General features: G+C 32.4%; 1 protein-coding gene across 1 annotated transcript in view; it reads right to left on the reverse strand.

Annotated features, from left to right (window-relative positions):
- Window positions 1-9,126, reverse strand: part of LOC105625660 (DAZ-associated protein 2-like) — a 37,050-nt gene extending 27,924 nt beyond the window's left edge. Inside the window, exon 1 of the mRNA XM_012206983.1 lies at window positions 8,838-9,126. Within this exon, the coding sequence (XP_012062373.1) occupies window positions 8,838-9,126 (289 nt within the window). The remainder of the gene's footprint in view (window positions 1-8,837) is intronic.
- Between the last annotated feature and the right edge of the window lie 12,266 nt (window positions 9,127-21,392).

A 21,392-nucleotide genomic window follows, 5' to 3' on the forward strand; every position in this document is an offset into this window, starting at 1 on the left:
CCCCTTTTATCTTCATAAGAATAAGGTTCAATAAAAAATATGTTTAGATAATAATTTTAAAAAGCTCGGTTTATTAGTCTTATCAGTTTAACATTGGGTGATGTTGCCAAGATTAGGCCAAGATAAAATCGATTTTTTTCAAATGGAAACTCTCACTTTTTATTGCATATTCTTTCTTGTAGCTTATCTCAAGAGCTTTTCAAAACATTATAACAAAATATTTTTTCATTAAGTGCTTTTTGAGTTATAAGGCTTGAAAATTACAGTATTATATATGCTAAATAAAATCGATATAACCGTGACCTGACTTTGGCAATACTAAAGTCACACTGATAAGACTAGTAAAAAGATCTTTTTATCCTAAAATTGCCTGAACATATTTTTGGTTGGACTTATCATGCGAAGATAAAACAGATGTACACATGGTCTAAAACATCTTGTATAATATATATGGTACTATACATAATGCGTCTAATACTACATATATAATACGTATTAATACTACATATAAGTACATATACTATACAGGATGTAGCATTTTAATGTCCCATCCCAAATAACTTTTTTATTTTTGATCTTAGAAAAAAATGTTTCAGACAAAAGCTTTGTTTGACTTTGAGGGAGACATAAGATAGTATTATTGATTTGGTCTTGAAAGATGTCAAGAAAGGTTAAATTTTTTAAATAGATGTCCCATTTATCATTGCATATTCTTGTAACTTATCTCGAGAGCTTTCCAAAACACTATAATAAAATATTTTTCCATTAAGAAGATCCTAAAGCCTATATTATTGACTAAGAGTGCAATCGAGTTGCCACTACGAATGCTTCAAACCTCAAAGCATTTTTTGATTGATCAATTAGTAAAATTTTTTTCTTTCAATTGATTAATCGAATGCTTCGAAGCATTAGTAGTGGCAACTTGGCCACATTCTAAACCACATAATTTTTATATAACAATTATTTTTTTCTCTCTTACTGATTTGAAAATCTTTTTTCATTAAAGTATACGCATTAATATGTGTCTGTAAGGTGGAGTCTATGCTGAGAATGACAAAAAATTTCGAAATTGATCTTTATCCAATATGACGCATTTCTTAATCCAATATGACGCTCCAGAGCTGTCACATTGTGATAATATTTATTTTATATAAAAACTGTGCAATCTTTATTTACGAAATAGTAGTCCATAGACTATTATTTCGGTAGTTTGTATGAAGAAACAGCGTGAAGCACTTAAAGTCTTAGATATCTAATTGAAACGTAATTGTTATACGAAAATTTATATGTATGCATGAGTATTAATGTAGTGATGTGTCAGTGATACGTAAATGATTTATATGTAAGTGCTACTTACAATATGACTAATCATCTTTAGAATCCTCTGAAGCACTTTTCATAAGATAATATTGATTTCATCTTGGGGGATTATTTGAAGATTTCAATTTCTAAATGGAACTTCACATATTTTATTCTTATAGCATTTCAAGAGCTTTACAAAACACTATAATAATAAAATATTTTTTCCTGAAGTACTTTTCAAGTTTTAAGATTTGAAAGTTACAGTGTCACCGATATTAACATTACCTAAAATGTTCGACCAATGGCTAAAATCTCTTGAATGTTGTTCAAGATCATGACCTTGATATCATAAGTCAAGGGAAGTTGACTTATTTTCATCTCTTATTTTCTTTCTTTTGATCTTTTATTAACTCTTATTTTCATCTTTGCTAAAAATTCTTTACGTAAAATCTTTACGTAAAAATGAAAATAAGAGATTCAATCTTCAATAATCTTGATATATGATATCAAGATCATAATCCTGAACAATACTCAAGACGACTAGTTTTAGTCGTCGATCGAACATCTTAGGTAATGTTGCTAATACTGGCGGCACTGTAACTTCAAGTCTTAAAATTCGAAAAGTATTTAACAAAACAATATTTTATTATAGTGTTTTGGAAAGTTCTCGAGATATGTTATAACAATATGCAATGAAATATATGAGATTCCATTTAAGAAATTGATAATGACCTTTACATGATCTTCAAACTCCTCAAAATCAAATCAATAGCATCATCTTATATCTTTTTCCAAACTATACTTTTGTATGAAACATTTTTCTCTAAAACGCTTTGTTTCCGAGATATAAATATGTAACATTTTAATTGAACTTCTCTATATACATATACAGTGTTATGCAAGGTACTCTATTTTTAATACTTAAGTACAAGTACTCTCTGAAAAAATGTACCGAAATACAGATATTAGAAAAATAAAATACCTGGATATAGGTACCTTAAAAATCTATCTTAAAAGTATCTAGGTACAAGTACTTTTATTTTTAATATAAAATTTAGTTTTAAACTATTGTCTGCAGAAATGGGAATCGAAGGTAAATAACAATCATATTTGAGAATAACTTAAAATATGTGAACTAGTATATTTTAGGTCAGAAATGGCGAAAAAATGAATTTATTTTTGTTCGATTTGTTCCATCAAATTTAAAAATCTGAAAAAAATAACGAATATAATTTATAACATTTTTTTTATAGCTGCTGAATTATTTTAGAAGTAGTCAAACATTTAGATCATATAAAAATGCAATTTAAAAAAATTTTTTAATTTTTCAAAAATAAAATTTTGAATCGAGAATGATAAAAAAATTCTTTTTTTAATCTTTCTGATACTTTTTATATTCATGATTTTGTAAAGATCCGTTTAAATTTAGCGGAGAAAACAAATACTAATGAAAAATCATATTTTTTTTCGATATCTCGAAATGGTGTTACTCTTTTGGGAAAACTTCATGCAAAATATTCTTTCATATAATGTTCATTTTGTCCTCTTGTGGAGATGGATTACGCAAGGCCAGAAATCCCTTCCCAGGGATTGTTGTCACAAAAAATGAATTTTGAAATTCCTTGACTTTTCCAAATTTTCCAGATAAAAATTTCCGTGACAAATACAAAATATGTAAAAATATATAAAAATATAAAAAATTAACATTTAGAATCAAAGATTGTAAGAAAACTAGCTTATATTATTAAAAACGCAAAAGAAGCTTAATAAGTTGCATAATAAAATTTTGAGGGCAAATTCGAGCCAACAAAAAATAAATTAGTATTGAAAAAAAGAATGTAGTTAATGATAAAAAAAAGAGTGATCAAATAAAATTACTGAATAAAATATAAATTTTAATTATTGTTTAAAGTGCACGAGTTTTGAACGTATTTGACTATAAATGTTAGATATGTTAAAAAATTATAAAAATTATTTGGAATAAAAGGAGTTTAAGGGAATTGTAAGCAAAGTTCAAAAATTCCAATCTCTTTTACACTTTCCCCTGATATTTTCTGGTTTTCTATGACCGATTTCAATTTCCCTAACTTTTCTCGATTTTCCAAGTCTGTAGCAATTCTGCCTCTTTATCCTGCTATACTCTTTGTATATTAGTACATTTGTATATATAGTTACAGTACGTAAGTGTTCCTAGGTATTGCACCGTATGTTATATACGTATATAGTTATTAGTACCATATACATGTATAGTACTAATTAATATAGTACTAATTAGAATAAAAATAACGTGACTTTTACAAATTCTAATTATTATAGGAAGAACTAAATGCACAGCGCGCGCGCGGATGTGAAATATTGTTATTTTCTACTGTTTCACCTACTTCTATAAGGACATTCCCTAACAGACTATAAGTAGAGTTGCAGAAACACATTGTTTTAGAATAAAAGAGCGATTTGCAAAAATTTTTCAGAGAGAAACATAATATTAGACGAGTTCAAAGTAGATTCGGACTTCAAATATTGTAACGTACATATGTTATTCATTGTACTGTTTACAATATACAATATACAGATACAATATACAGATACATTCAGAAAATTGATTATGCAAAAGATTGCATAAGTATGAGGCTATTCCTATATTATAATATTAATATTATACACATTGAAGGACGATTTTCCTATAACACTACTTTTTTATAATACTACAATGACATACAATTATTCATAAAAAAATAGACTTAACAAACGGGAATGTCTATCTCATAAATTGAAAAAAGAAAATTATTAAAAGATTTGTCCCTAAATCAAATAACTATCCTCACAATTCGATCATCAAAACTTTCAATATATATATATATATATATATATATATATATAGTTCTTTACTAAGTAAGTAAATTAGAAGAAATTTGTTAGATCATAGTAGCCATGTTGTTAAAGTGACATCTGTCAAATTTGTTGTGAATTGTTTAGTAGTATTTGGCAAATCACCATGGAAGGTCATAGTGTTGAGCAATGTGTGCATCATAAAATTTTATTATCAAAATCAGTGCTCCGTTCGAGAAACGCGCAATTTCGCCAAACAAATCATTTTTAGCGATGAGGTCCATTTTTGGATGAATGGATATGTGAACAAGCAAAATTATCGAATTTGGGACGATACCAATCTACGCGAGATACAGTTCCAAATGCATCCCGAGAAAGTCACTGTTTGGCGGATTTTGATCTGGCGGAATCATCGGTCCGTACTTCTTTCAAAACGAAGCAGGCGTTGCCATAATCGTCAACGGCGAGCGCTACAGATCGATGATAAGCAACTTCTTGTGGCCTAAAATGGATGATATGGATACCAATAACATGTGATTCCAACAGGATGGCGCTACGTGCCACACACCGCATGCCTCGATGGACATTCTGCAAAAACATGAACGATTTGAAGGCATGGTTACCTCGCGCGGCGGCGACGTGAACTGGCTACCGAAATCGTGCGATTTAACGTCTTTAGACTTCTTTGGGGCTATCTTAAATCGCAGGTCTATACGAATAAACCGCAAACAATTGATGCTCTCAAAGTCAATATAACAAATGCCATCCAGCAAATTCAGCCAGATTTATGCGAGAAAGTCATCGAAAATTGGAATAGATGTTACCAAGCGAAGCTGTGGCGGACATTTGAGCGACATTATATTCCATACTTAATGCCATAAAATATTCTTTCAAATAAAAAAAAAATTGAGTGGATATCTCACACACAACTTGTTTTATTTACATTTAAAAATCGAGCATCCTTATTGAAAGACCCTTTATATATACCATAGTATATAGAATAATAGTTTATTGTCAAATTACGTGTAACGTTAGTTGGAGTTAAAATGCGCATGTTATATTACAGTTAAAATTATAACATAAAATTCATATATACATATGAATTCATCGGATATGAATAAGATGTGATTATGGGTCTTATGTTTAATCCGGAATATTATTATAGATTATAGTTAACTGAGATGATTTTACATTCCAAAAATAAAACTTAATGATAGTTTTCTTTATTAAAGAATTCATATCTATTTGAAATTATCGCGACTTGTTATTGCTCTCATTCGCCCATTAATTAATTAATTATTATGAATGTATATCAATTGTACATGAGTTAATTGCGCACAAGTCACTCACAAAGTGCTAGAAAAAAAAAAATAAAAAGACCTTCCTATGCAGAAGTCGCTGTGATTGGCAATGGATAATTGCAAGTGAATCATTCTCAACTATTATATGTTTTCATCTCGAGAACTCGATTTTTATGTTTTACCTTTAATAATTAATTCTTTTTTCTCCTTATTAAAAAAAAATTTGAGTAAATCTAATGATTTTAAATGCAAACAAATCGTGTAGAATAATCATTAATATGCAATACATTATTATTGTATAATTATATATATAATTATATAATTATATATATTGTATAATTATAAAATATATTGTATAATAATAATAGCAATTTTTAATTGGGATGTAAAAGCAATACGACTATTTTCGGATTAAATAAGATGCGATGTTTGCGCAATATGAGATTCTTTTTCATATACTATAGTTTCGCAAATTATAGGAAAATTGTTGGAAATTGAAATCACTGATATATCAGTAATCAGTGATATTATATCAGTATTAATAAGTCTGTTTTTTATGGAAAAATTTTCTAAACTGATGCATATGGTACAATAAGTTGAAATAAAACAAATATTAGGCTTTACTCTTTATAGCTAAATTTAATTTCTTGCGATTCATCTTTCTTCTTTTTCTGTTAGACAGAAAAAGAGAAGAGAATTGTGCAAGACATACAGCTAGAAGGAACAGATCTATAGCTTATTTCATTTTAACTTTGCACCGTTGCAATCACTTCAGCAATAAAAAAACAGATATAATTGGAAGATATAAAGTTTATTTTACAATATGCTTTTTGTATCTTGTTTCTTGCTATTTTTTACTGCTTTTTTTCTTTTTATATCATTTTTCTATTGCATGAGATAAAAGTTAACGAACTTCGGAAAAAACAAGAAACACATGGCGAGACATAAAATTGTCGACCGCTAAACGGAAAAATCAAGAAAACAAAAAGCACATTGTAGAATAAACATGAACGATGAATTAAAGAAAACAAAAGTGGTTCATTATCGACTATTCAAGATGAATGAGAAAAATCAAGAAAAATTCAGAATATAATTTTAAGATAAAACTTGTTTTTACAGTAAGTATAAATAAAAGAAACTAATTAAAGACGAGCATTAAAGGATAAATAAGTGGAAGATAACATAGAATCATCATAAAAAAAAATAAATTTTTTTAATCAACTAAAACCAGAGTAACTGTTTCTTATAGAATAACTGTTTCTCATAAATTTGAGGTCATTGAATTCGAATTTATAAATTACGTCTAATTTGTTAAATAATCAAGAAAAATAGCAGAATATAAAATTCTATACAAATTGAAAAAAACATTTGAAGGAAGAGCAAAAGTAAGTATGACAAGATTGAAAAAAAAACCTCAAAATGCGGTCACAGAATGATTTAAATACATTTTGATAAGTCAAATAAAAAGATAATAAATTAAAAAATTTTACTTTACTGATGTTAGATATTACAGCCTAATATATTGTCAAATCAATGTAAAGCAACAGTCAGATGATTTTTGTGAGTTACAGAAAGTTTTTTCCAGCCTCAGAAATGATTTTAATTGTTTTGGAATATAAATTGAGCGTTAGATAAATTAAGTACAGAGTTGGGCACAAAGTGGATCACTGCTATTAGTTATATAGTTATATATGAGTTTCGAAAAGGACTGAAGTCTGAATTGAGTTCGAATTTGCAATTTTTGGAAGATAGATTTAAAAATAAAGATAAGAATTCGTTTTGAAATGGATTTACCATTCTGAACAGCGTGAAAGTGACTTCTCTCAGAACTATCTCAAATTTATCGAGGACATCAACTAGGAAATTAAAAGAAAATTTATACTCTTTCAATCTTCTAAGACTGAATTTTTTTTCAAAAGATTTTCAGATTAATTTTCTCTCGTATTCTTTTTTGTTTCTCTCTTTAAGTTCCAGCAAAAGTTTGACATCATGGCCCGCGCCTTCCATAAATGGATACATTTTTCGATAAATAAATGTTTTTATTTCTGAAATTCTGTATTAAATATAATGTAAACTATAAATACGCTAACATATTATAAGTGTGTTCTAAATACGGGTCCATATATTCATTCCATGGAAAAGACGTAACATTAGTCCAAAAAAGTGAAATGAAAAAATATAAAAATTCGATAAATATATTTAGACTAGATCAATGATAATCAAAAGAAACGAAATGAAAAGAAAGAAATCATTACATTCGTATAAATATATATTATCAATTCTAAAAAGGTGAACAAAAGACATGTAAAAGCTTGTTTCGATAACTCATTCATAATCACTTGGATATATTGCTAATATCGGTTCTTATTTCCCGAATATATCTTATATAATTATATTGCATTTTTTTCGAAAATAACGGTTACTTTCCGTAAAATGTATGATGCGCATGTATCATTTTATATTCTCATTATTCACCAAATGTTAAACTAGTTAGGGATAAAATGATACATGCATCCCGCAAACAATTGGCAAACAATTGGCTGCGTTCAGCGGATTCAAGTTGAGTGAGCGCTCGATCTTATTGGTATATTCTTTTAGATCATCTAATCAACATTTTAAATCTGAATGAAGAATACATCAATAGCAGCGAGTGTTCTCGATTGTTGAGTCCGCTGAACGCAGCTTGGATGCGCAATCGCCCACTGAGTATTCATGAAGTTCTTTCATATTGGCATATTCTATTAAATCCTAAAATATAGATTAATCTAAAGATGAAAGAACTCCATAAGTACTCAGTGAGCGGTTGCATTTGGATGCACCCGATAGGTGTAGTAAATCTTAATCTTAAGAAATTGAGCATAGTCAAATGTCAGAAGAACAATCAACTATGATTGTTCAGTTTCTTAAGGCTTAAGGCTTACTATATCTATTGTGTTTACGGGATTACAGAATGCAGCCAACATAAAGTAGCGTATTTGAACAATCGGCAAAGAAACAAGATAAAATCCAAACAATCGGCGAATTGATGCGATTGTCCACACTTATTACAATATTACGCTAATTGTAAGATTTGTAAGAGATTATAAAATTTTATAATAATAAAATGTGAAGAAAAGCGCTAGAGAGTGAAGCGTTGTAATCGTTGCGTAATTTTTATGTGTAAATCTTCAATTTATTTGAACGTTTCGGTTCACGTTTGAGTCATCCTCAACAATAAACGTGAATCGAAACGTCCAAATAAATTGAAGATATACACATACAAATTGCACAACGATAATATAGTGCTTCACTTTCATTAGCCTATTTTCTTTATCTTTTATTATTGTAATAATTGCGAGAGTTTAAATTGTTATTTAAACTTGCATTTTTTAATTGTATTATAAGATTTTCTAAAATCTATCTTACCACCATAAGTCGGGGGTTGCGTCGGCGCGGGAACAAAGCCAGTTGGTGGATGCGGCGCCACCGGATACGCTGTAACATAAGGTAATACGTAATGCAGCTCTACCTGAATTCGCAGGTCGCGAATAGCATGTGTGTGTGTGTTCGATCTAAGCCAACATGGTACGTGGTACCACACTGCCAGAAAGGACGAGTGCCGGCGCAACCCGTCCGCGTCTCGACGCGGCACCGAAGAACGAAATCCGCACATAATCTTAGCAGATCGTAAATCTCGTCCGCGTCGAGCACGCATAGAGCGCGTCGTCGAGATTAGGGGCGCGATTGGATCCTCTCCCTCGTTGTGGTTTCAAATCAATTCCATTTTTCTGCATCATCTCAATATCAAAGTGGTCCGAACAGATTCGATAACATTTTTAAAATTTTTGTTTTTCAGCTACTTGTTGAAATGATTTTTGTTTGAAATGATTTCAGCAAATGTTCAATTTTTCAATTATTCATTCTTTTGGGATTTGATATTTCTTGATGAATATAATCCATACTAGATTTACAGCACAATAGTACAAATTGCTAAAAGCCAAAATCAATTTAGCAATTTGAGCTTGAGATACTCATTAAAATATGCGTGTTTAACTAAGTGATATTTGTGATAACAAAATGAATAATTGAAAAAAATGTATAAGAAAACCAGTTTAAGATGGTAGTTTTGAGCATCGTTCAATTGACGTTTCACTTCACATTTCATTTCCAGACGATTCTTTGCAAGCCACTTTCAGTTCAAGCTATTGTTATAAGTTGTTTTAGTTATAACCACTTCGATGTCATTAATTCGAAATACTTCTTTCAGAATTAATAGCATTGAGATAAGTTTCGTTCCCGGGTAACGTGCCCGAAGATAATATGAAAGACGTGTTTTCGCCACATCGAAGAGATCGTCCAATGCGCCGCCGATCTCCAGAGTGGTACTCCCACACCCAAGTATATCTTACACATGACATACACCGTTTTGATCAAGATACTATTCAAAGCTCAAACAATGTTAGTCACTAAATAATGGTGAAAAGAAATAACCGAAGATATCGCGCCCGCCTGTCGCTCCCGGGGCCTTCCTTGAGCTCTATTTCGCCCGGCGTAACTGCCGGGGCGCAGACGGGCTTTTTTATAAAAACATTTACAAGATGACCAACCACTCCTCTTATCTTGAAAGACATCTATTCAATCTTTGCATTTATTTCTTATGAAATTGTATATTCACACAGGCGACTTTCCTAATCATTTTGGCATGTATTTAAAAATTTTCTAAACATGAAATCTTTGAAAATGTCCTTCTTCATAAATATAAATAAAAATGAGAAGATATTAATCTTTGAGTAGATTACTACAGCACTCTACGTTAGTTATCTTATAAATCTTGTTCTCTGGAAAAGAAAAATAAAAAGAATCCAAAAGTCTTAAAGTTAATTATTTTTATATTTTTACATTCCTCTATCTTATAACAATAAAATAATATAAATTTAACTACACATACTGTTAAAAAATATTATTATAAAATAAAATTTATTTGAGAATATTCTGAACACCCCACTTACTTAAAGGTTAAAAGGAAGAAAATTTCTGTAGGGTAATATTTTTTAAATAAGAAATAAAAGATAAAATATACTTATACTGCAACTGGATATATTTATCCATATTTATTAATATAAATTTTTATCCATATTTATTAATAAAGATACAATTTTAAAAAGTGATAGAAAAAAAGCCAATGATTTTATCAACTTAAATCTGATAATTTCGATTTTAATTGTTTCGATTTTTGGAATGTCTTTTTCTTTTCGAGAAGTTGATCATCTTGGACCATACCCATTCGAGGATCCATCGAGATCGCTAATAAATCGTCCACACAAATGGATCCACGATCAAGGAGTTAAAACGAATCGCACTCGAGAATAATTCGATAAGAAATCTTCCCGAATAAAAAGAATTCATGTACTAACAAATTTTAATGTATTTGAATGTTCTTTGAAAGTTTTTGAATTTTTGTTAGTCGAAGTTCAAAATCATTGCTCACAGAAAATTCAAACGATTATTCTCGAACAATGATTCGTCAATGAGCAACCTTTACTTCTAAAACTAAGATTTAATACGAAACCGATCTCAAAGCAAATAGCGTTACGCAATCAAGGTAGAAGCCAAATACATTCGTCTAAAAGGTTGAGCCTGAGGGATCCATGTAAGAAAGGCGTCAACAAACATCCGTTCAAGTATGTGCAATCTTTAAGATAAATTATTAACGTCTTGGATTCTTGCAACAAATAAATGCTTTTTTTTAATCCATGCGAAAGTAAGGCTACGTTATATCGATCGATATATTTTGCAGTTTAGAGTGCTTGACACTCAATCGCATAAAATTTAGAATAATTCTATTGCCTGAGACGCTTTAATCTTAATTATTTATCTTAAGTCAGCTCATCTTTTTGCTATATAAAGATCTCACAAACTTGGAATCTGCATCAAAATTGAGATTTGTGATTCTTATTATTACTATTTATTATATTACTATTTTTAGATACTGTTTTTTCGCATCTTCGAAAGTGTTTGATTGCGTCCTGCATTTATCCAAAACATCAATAATCTATTCATCTGTTTTCATCAATCATTAACCCGTTATATTCTAATCTACTTATCAACAATATCTTTACATTCATATTAGATTTAATTTCCAGCAATATCTGAAAAAGTGTAGTTTTCGAATATAAAGGGTTGAAGATTAATTCAAATGCAAATCGATCAATCCCGAGGCTCGACCGTGTTCAAAAAACAGAAAACGACAAAAACAGAGCTAAAATAAAGCCAGGTACGAAGGATAACGGTTGCTCCAAAAAGTGATGTTAAAACAAGCCCAAATATTCGAAGGACTCGCGATATGAAAACGGCAGTCCGCCTTAACATCATCATTATCATTATTGTCATCGTGTCATCGTTCTCGTCATCATCGCCGTTCTCATCATCGCCAGCAATGACGAGATGCGATTTCACAAGTCGAGCCGAGAAGAAGAGTCTCTATATGTCTCTCTTTCTCTTCTTTTCTATTTTCTTTTTTTGGGCGGTGAATGTGTAATTTATACAATGAGTATAGTGGTACGATGATTATGTATATATATATATAATATTTATATATGCATACATAGCGGTGAACTATGTATGCATATCGGGCTCCACACATTCAAAAAGTCGTGACAAGACTCAGCAAACCACAAATTTCTGCAAATATCCAGAGATAAAGGTTAAACATGATTAAAAGTTCCTCGGAATCGTGTGTAATAGTAAGTAAGTAACGTTTGGCGACCGGCCGCATCGCGACGTCGCGAGACGTTCGGCCGCCTATTTCTTTCTCTAATTCTTTTAATTATCTAAACCGCGCCATGCGCCACGCACCGTCGCCATCGGGAGGTCAATTATCCTTTTGGATAATATAACAACGTTGAACTGCAACGTTTTGGAGAGAGAAAAAATGTGTATATATAGCATTTGAGATAAATGATTAAGAAACTTACTAAGATTACTTTTTATTTTTTTAAACTCTTTATAATTTCGTTTTCTCCTTCTCCCTTTCTCTTTCTCTCTCTTTCTTGATAACCTCTGACTTTATCAATAAAATAACGTTCTCAAAAGATATTCATCGAAATCGTTGGAAAAAAGAATCATTTCAAATAGATATATAAAAGAATTTTTTTACGAATTACAAAGCTGGAAAGTTAAAAAATAGATATTTAAAAAATGAAAATTTTCTGTCCTCCGGATGTTGTCCGCGCGATTGCGCTGGTGCTGCATAGACATGTTGTACTCTAACATAAATGTCAACTCATACCAAATTGTTCATGATATGATCAAAAGCCGATCGAAATGGCGGAAACAAGCGATCCAATATAATTTTCGCACGACCATTTTCTTTGGCGTGATTTCACGAGAAATTGTAACAGGTGGTATAAACGCAATAGTTCACTTTCGCTATATGTACTTTTACAAGTATTCTACTAGTATTAACTTTAGTTAGTACAAGTATTCTACTAGTATTAACTTTAGTTATAAGTATTCTACTAGTATTAAGCTTCATTAAAATTTTGAAAAATTTAAGAATATGATAAACTAAAAATCATTATATAATACTTATAATTATAAAACAAAAAAAAAACAAGTGAACTTGGAAAATGAAAAAATTTAAGAAAAATCGAAAATTCAAAGATCTAGAAATCCAACGGTTCCTGCATACTTGCGCGGCAAGATGCAATGCGGTTAACCAATTGCTCACTTTTCTGGAAAGAATATCTTCCGAGTTCGCACGGAAAAAGTTGAACTCGATCCAATTCTTGGCGCGTTTAGTGCGTAGAAGCCATAAAAATTCAAAAATCCAGAAATCTCCAATTTAAAGCTTTAAGGAAATAAATTCTTAGACAATGCTATAGTTACAGAATTGCATACATTGCAATTTTCGATGATTCTTGTTACTTGTGTTTTTCGATTAAAATTATGAAATTGAAGACAATCATTACATTCAACTCTCGGTTCTTTTACTCTATATTCTGTCAAGATAAAATAGTAAATAAAAATTTCAAAAATTACCACCTTGTACAAGCGAATTTGTTTAAGAATTTCTGCGGGTGTTCTGGATGCTGGTTCATCCGCATATTCGTGCAACCTTCGAGAAATAACAATTTAAGTGTGTCACGGTGCAAACAATCATCGAATCAATCACAACCGATTGTAATATTAATGCTAGTTTACGGCTTAATGTTAAAAGTATCTATCGCTCTTTTCTTTCTCTCTTCCACACACACTCTCTTTCTCTTTCACTTCTTCGATTAGTTCCAATGAGCAATTCGACATTATCCAGATACTATACTTTTACTTATGTCTTTGTTTTTCAATTATCTCTGTTTTCGCCGGTCTATATTAAACGACCGACAAAGAACAATTCAAAATTTGGTTTTTTTGCTGGACGACGATTCATCGAAATGCTTCCGTGGACAACAGATGTGTTCTCGAGACGAGCGGAGTCACCAGAAACGTGCTGGGAAATATAGATGTTGTAAATTCTACGATACCGACCCGTGAAGTGAAAAATTAAAAATATCAAACATTTGTAACTCCAACAATAAAAGGACAGAGAAAGATATATATTTTTTTTATATAAAAAAATCTTCAAACGTACGATAAATTGTCGAAAGAAAATTCAAGATTAAAGCGGGGAGCACAGACTCTTGTATAACGCATTACACACATGAGGCGTAAAAAATTGAACCAACACATTCTTTATTTCATGGTTCGATTGGTACATTTTCTTATGCGTTATGTAAGAGTCTGTTCTCTGCTTAAGAATATCTCTTTGGAGCTTTGTAGAAACAAGTAAATGCAAGCAAGAGATAAATCTTTGTATTTTCCCAAGATTTGTCTTTTCGCTACCGATAATTCCTGAATTCTCGTCGGCGAGAACACTTTCGTCGATTATATCGATTAGCGTATCAACGAATGCTATGTCGCTTAAGCTCACTATTAACAGTGTACATGATTACAAATTCTATCAATCATGCGCATGCAGTGATTGCGACGCTGAGAGACTTCGCCGCGATCAACCGGTGGATTAATTAAACTATACACGAAAAAAAAAACACGCGAATGTAATATTAATATATATAAAATACAACGATTTTTCGAGTATGTGAAAAAAAGGACTCTTCACCGTCTGGAACGCGAACAAGTCTTCCAGGGCGATACCGAAATATCTACAAAACTACGGTGATCACACAATACAATAATTTAAAAATGATGACAGTCCGCCCGATCTCCCGGATCGCCCTCGCCGACAAAAAGACGGGTGCGTCTCGAGGGAGGATCGAACGTGGATGAGGTAATAATGTCCAAAGCGAAATAGTGAGAACCGATTAAAACAGCATATTGAAAGGAAAAAAAACATGCACGATTATACAAACAATGACGGCAGGGTGCACGATCATCCCTCCTTTCGATTCTTCTTTTTGTTTCCCCTTTTCCTTCTCCCAAGGACGATCGCGCTTTCCCCACCGTTGAAGAAAAAACATTCTTTTGAACATGCGAGCGATACGAGATAAACACCTCGTAGAAAGATCGAAGCTTATACTTGCACAGAAGCACAGAAAAGCCTACTGAAGGATGTTAAGGATGGAACGCAATTTCACTTTGAATTTTCCCGCCGCACAGCTGCCTCATCTCTTTTCTTTTTTCCTTTCTCGCTCTCTTTCTTTCTTTCTTTTTTTCTCTTTGTCCTGAAGTCAGCTACAGCGAGCTTGCAGCGCGACGGCAGGCGTGAGATTACGTTTCGTGATTCACCGCTTCTCTCACTACAATTTTCAAAGTTAAAAACTATTTTTAAGCTACTGAAGAAACCAATCTAAGGTTACGCTACAATCATCGAAGAAGAAAGTCAAAAATATATGATATATCTGACGTGTCTACGACATGCAGTCGCTATCACAAATTTCCACATAGTTAATCACAGCCTCGTGCTCTTTCTGTTTCGAGTTTTCTTTTGAATTTTAGCGAGACTTTCAGCTCTTTGTGACTATACTGTATATTTATAATACTCGGGAAACTTGTGACGCGGTTCAAAGCAACGCATGCACTATTTGTTAAAAGTGAGCTAGCAAGTTCCTAAGAGGACAAAAGTATCGTCAAAAGTATACACGCCCAGCTTACAATTAGATACAGCATTCGTGTACACCCGCCGTGAAGCCCGTCGTGCACGCGTGCGCGCAAATTACAAATTACTTTATTATTATTTCGGAAGAATTCAATTTGGATAGATTCGACCAACGAACCGCGTTGACATCAATAACCAAAAAAGACTAAAATTAATTTACTGTCATTAATAATAAAGTTTCATGCACAATGAAAAGTTTACTGATTGATAATTTAAGATCCAGTAAAAATTATGTCGCAAGATTCAATTTAACGTAATAATATTGCCGTAATAAATGTTCTAATTTGATGGATATGAAAAAATATCGTGATTACGGAAAAGAAGAGCGAATGTGCGCGCACGCGCATATCGGGCGTAGAATAACAAAGAAAAAAAGGAAAAGTAAGAGTAAAAGAATAAAGCAGTCAGCCAGTATCACGAAATTCCAGTATATGAAATATTGATACACCCATATCAATATCTTACGGCCATATTGATTTGGATATATAGCGACCCGCGTCTCCGATTTCTGAAAGCGCCCGGCCGAACAGCGCGAACGCGTCACGTGACGTCCACGGCCATGAGAGTGGAAATAGATTTGAATCTCGTGCGCGCGCTCGTTCTCGTTAAATTCTTAGAGCGTGTAAAATGGCACTTTGTCCGCTTTTCACTACGTTTCTCGGAGTAGAAAATTGGAAGAAACACTTACGAATATATCAGTCGTTGGCTCCGATCATGGATAACCCCGATCTGATTTGAAAAATACGCGAATCTTATGAGGAGACTTCAAAACGTAAACATGGCCGCATTGGAAGTCACGTAAATCCGCGATTTGGGGCATTTTCTGTTCTAAATCGGAAGACGCCTGGTGCATTCTATATTTTTATGTACATTGAGGCTGACGGAAAGCAAGGGATTGCTTTTAAAGATATCGTAAAAGAAGGATGAAATCAGATTCGACAGCAAGAGTTTGAAAATATCAGATCAAATCTTTTCAGGATAGAATACAATAGCTATTTTACAAAATACTATCCATTATTTTGAAAAATGTTATTTTGATGCAAAAATAAATAGCTTCTCTACAGAGATATTTGGAGCGATATGTTATTTACGAAGATGTCCTGTTATAAGGCAAAAGAGTGCACGAGAAACAATAATAACTAGAGCAATCAATGTCTTTACATTAGCCTCAACATAACAGATATACATATTTATATATAATATATATATATATTTATGTGTGTGTATACGTAATATATGTTGGTATATAAACACGTAGTGAGTTAAGGTAATATATAGAGTAAGGTGAGGTTAGATACGTGGCTTAGGCTGCGCCGATCTCCGGAGCTCCACCTACTGACTGGGATCAAATCGTCTTTGTAATGGTCCGCTGCAAACATATTGACAGCCAAACTGTAGGCACTATCCCTCCGCTCAGCTGCTACATCGCCATAGGTATAAACGGTAGCAGACTCGCAGCAGTATATAATGTGTTATCTTCACATTACCAATAATCATCATTATGGTAAGGAGCGCATGTCAGCTCTCCACTTACAGGCTAAACTTTTACATATATCCTTACGATACTGCGCTTTATATAGGAGCGCAGCACCTGCTTTGGGGACCAGACTCGGTAATAAAATGTTGCATCGTCGAGGTATACCGTTCTTACGGCGCTAACATGAGAAAGTATCTTTGCCGAAGCTATTCCAGGAGTGTTTCAGATTGCGTTCCATCGTGCGAAAAGAATAAAAACGTATCCGGAACGTCTGGAACGGCTTGAGCAAACAAAAACAGACGCTCAAGTGAACACCTCGATTCCAGTGTCTGTTCGATTGTTAGCGACAACGGAACTATTTGGTAAATTCTGATTCTTAAGCTCTAGGGATCCTTTAAATCATACACTTCATACACGGCGTTTGCGCATTCTCACTTTTTGTAACAAGCTCCTACATCTGTAAGAATATCACTGATTGTGAGTAATACAAAGGGATGACTTCCGGAGTTTCACAATTAATTTGATACAAACCGCGAATAAAAGAATTAATCTATATCCTTGGAATCTTTGTTGAATAATTCAATTGAAAATTCGTATTCTGATTCTTTATATATGTTATTTGCAAAAAAATTGAAGTTTGACAATGACCTCGTTATTAATATAATCTAACGTACTAATATATACATATATAATTTGTATTGTATGTTCATTAAATCAGATCAAAAATATATATTAACTAAACAAGAAAGAAAAATTAAGACCTATCAATTTAATAATTCATGGTTCTCAGAATTCATGATACATCTCATTTTAATATGCAGTATTTTATATTAACAGAAATTAAAATATCTTACAAAAAACAAAAAAAAATTATAATTCAAGTGCAAAGAGCGCAAGAATTTAGGAATAAAAAATGTAGAAGCTATTATATAAAAGAAATATTTCAAAATTTGAGAATTAAATAACTGGGATTCCAAGAATTTCATTGTGAAAAGGAATCAGTTATCTATGAAAAAAGGAAATTCAGGTACGCAGATTTACAAAGGAGAATGGATAAAATTATTGGATTTTGACTTAAATGATTAAATTTTTAAATGATTAAATTTTTATATATATTTTCTTGTATTTCTTAATGTGCTGAATTTGCAAATGTTTATTTCAAACTGATCTAACAGGAATATATTGAAAATTGCATTGAAACTACTTAGCACAATTTTGTCAAAATCTGATCTTTGCAATTTATGTTTTGGTAATAGTTTAGCTTAAACTTAACGTTTGCTTCAGCACATTAAAGAAAATAAAAAATACACTTAAGAGAAAGATTCTATCGCTTTGATCAATATCGATCTATTATATTGATTATTCAAAATATTGAGTAAAATAATCAAATTTTTTTTAGAGAAATGGGACCTTTCTTACGTATGTTTTTTCGTATTTCTTAATATGCTGAATCATTTGCAAACGTTAATTTCAAACTAAACTGATGGAAAATGTTGAAAATTATAATGTAAAGACCAGATTTTGATGAAATTGTGCTACTTTCAATGCGACTTAACTTTCAATATGTTCTCATTAAATCAGTTTGAAATAAACGTTTGTAAATAATTCACTACATCAAAATTTACAAGAAAACATGCATAAAGAAGGTTCCATCGCAGATCAAAATCCGGTAAGTTTATCTTCCTTTGTGAACCAAAGTAAATCGAGAAAGATATAAGTGTATAAAATCGAAAAATTTCATGAATACGAGAGGGATCAATAACGCAAAGATGTCAGAAATTTGAAAACACAAAAATTAGAATTTGAAGATTCAGAAATATTGATTAAAAAATACAATGATAAAAATCGAAAGATTTAATATAATCTGAAAATATAATCTGAATAGATTCGAGGAAAATAATTCGTAATATAAATATAAGAAATTTGTTTCTCATTCTTTTTTCATTTTATCTCTTTCTCCCTCTCTCTCTCGTAAGAAAGAGAATGAACAACTCCGGAGGCCATTTTGTATTCTCAGTGCGATGCGCGGTATTGATTTGTCCTGTCAACCCGGGCCAGATATTCGAGCGGTCCTTGCCCGGTGGCCGAAGCCCAATGCACGAAGGGCAAGCGACGCCACGACTCGTTATAGGCCGTTCGCACCAGGAGTCGCATCGACGACGTCGCTTTAGGCAACGACTAGTCGTCGAGCCAAGTGACAAGTGGTGAGGTACGGCTTATCTCAACGAGCATATACGTGTGTATATGTATATGTATATGCGCGTGCGTGTGTGTCATATGCGTCGTGTACTTGTGTATGAACGCGCGTCTGTCGTACGCCCGTGTGGGTGCGTGTATATTTCTCTCTTTCTCTCAGTGTACATTACACGCAACTAAGTGGTAATGCGTGATTACAGCATATAGTTACCTTTCTTGTCGGTCATTATTGCTTAAAGTTTCACAATTTTACTAAAAAAAAGAAGTACGTTATTCCTAATTAAATCACCGGATTCGAGTCTCGCAACACTGTCGACCGACGGGAACGGCTATGACACTTGACAGACACTAGCGCCGTTTATTGAGCGTTCCTGTGGCGGCGCGACAACGGACAGTCGCTTGCGCCTTTCGTCTATTGGCCCGGAAATCCGACCAATAACAGAACACTTAATTTAATGGCGTATCAATACGTGCGTCCTGAGTATCAATCATGAAACTTTATCCCTAGGATGGAAAATGAAAAGTGAAAAAATTTTAACCATTGAAGTTAATGGAGAAATTTTTCACTTTTCACTTTTCTCCTAGGAAAAAAGTTTTATGATTGATACCCTGAAGATAGAATTCAACTTTTCCCTAAAGCGGAAAATCACTGGAATTCAAATGAATTGAACTAGAATCAACGCGATGCTATAAAAGATTTGAAGTGTTTTTTTAATTGGTCAATTTGTAAAATTTTTTCTTTTAATTGGTCCATCAAAGCACTTGTAGCAAGGCTTTGACCAATCAATTAGTCATAGTGCAACTTAAGGGCTCCGCACAAGAATAAGAATTTCAACCTATCAGAAACTGTGTATTCCACATGATTTCTGATAGGTTGAAATTCTTACTCTCTGTTCTCTGTTCTCTGTTCCTTTTCTTGTGCGGTTCCCCTAAGTTGCACTATGACTAGTTGATTAGTCAAAGCCTCGCTACAAATGTTTTGAAGCATTTGATGGACCAATTAGAAGAAAGAATTTTACAAACTAACCAATTAAAAAAACACTTCAAACTTTTTGTAGCATCGACCATACCCTAGTTCAGTTCATTTGAGTTTCAGTGACTTTCCGCTTTAGCAAAAAATTGAGCTCTATCTTCAAAATCAAGCATGAATCTTTTTTCCTAGGATGAAAAATGAAAAGTGAAAAATTTCTTCATTAACTTCAATGGTTAAAATTTTCACTTTCCATCGGAACTCTTTAGACGAGTGTGGGTGCTATTTCATTTGTGCGTTTGATCGAATGACAAATGTGTGCAAGGCAAAGAGATCTGGATCTTGGATCTCTTTATCTTAGTTCATTGTCGCACTGCCACAGGAATTCTCAATAAACGGCGCTAGTGTCTGTCAAGTATCTGATTCTGATAATCTATCAGGCTGATAGATTAAAATTCTTATTCTCAGGGAGTCGATTCTGTATCTTCAAACAAGATGAAAATTACAAAAGTAGCAAATTTACTAGGTATTGACCAATGAAATAATCAGTATTTTAGTAAATTCATTCACTTTTATAATTTTTATCTCATTTCAAGATATAGAATCCCTTGTTCTCTATTCCCTGTTCCTTTCATTGTGTATAGTGTGCGAAGCTTCTTAGCATTTAATAATTCTTTAATACAATTGGTTCCTACACTTAGATTTAACGACTAAGGCTGTGGTCAAAGTCTCGTTACAAATGCTTTTAAGTATTTGATGCATCAATTAGAAGAAAGAATTTTACAAACTGACCAATTACAAAACGCTTCAAAGCGTTTGCAACATCGCATTGATTATATCCAAAAGATAAAAACCAATCATATTAAAGAATCACTAGCGAATTCGGCAGACCACACTAGTGTACTGAGTGCGAACTTTTTCACGCATTTGGTTTGTGCGTACTGCCTCATGCTAATGTCCCATAACGCGGAAATTTAGAGTCTGAACACAAGAATTGTTGTAACATTTACTTAGAGATTTTAGTTCTAGACGTAAGTAACGCACAAGCTTTGGCATATGACGTACGATTTATTATCGTCTCTTGGAGACAACAATTCAATCAACTACAGTTGTATTTCCCTGTATAGTCGAACGACAGGAGAATGATCGACTGTAGTTGATTGATTCTTACATTCTGATCCGGTT

This window comes from Atta cephalotes, assembly GCF_000143395.1.
Source record: "Atta cephalotes unplaced genomic scaffold scaffold00003, whole genome shotgun sequence".
Taxonomy (NCBI): Eukaryota; Metazoa; Arthropoda; class Insecta; order Hymenoptera; family Formicidae; genus Atta; species Atta cephalotes.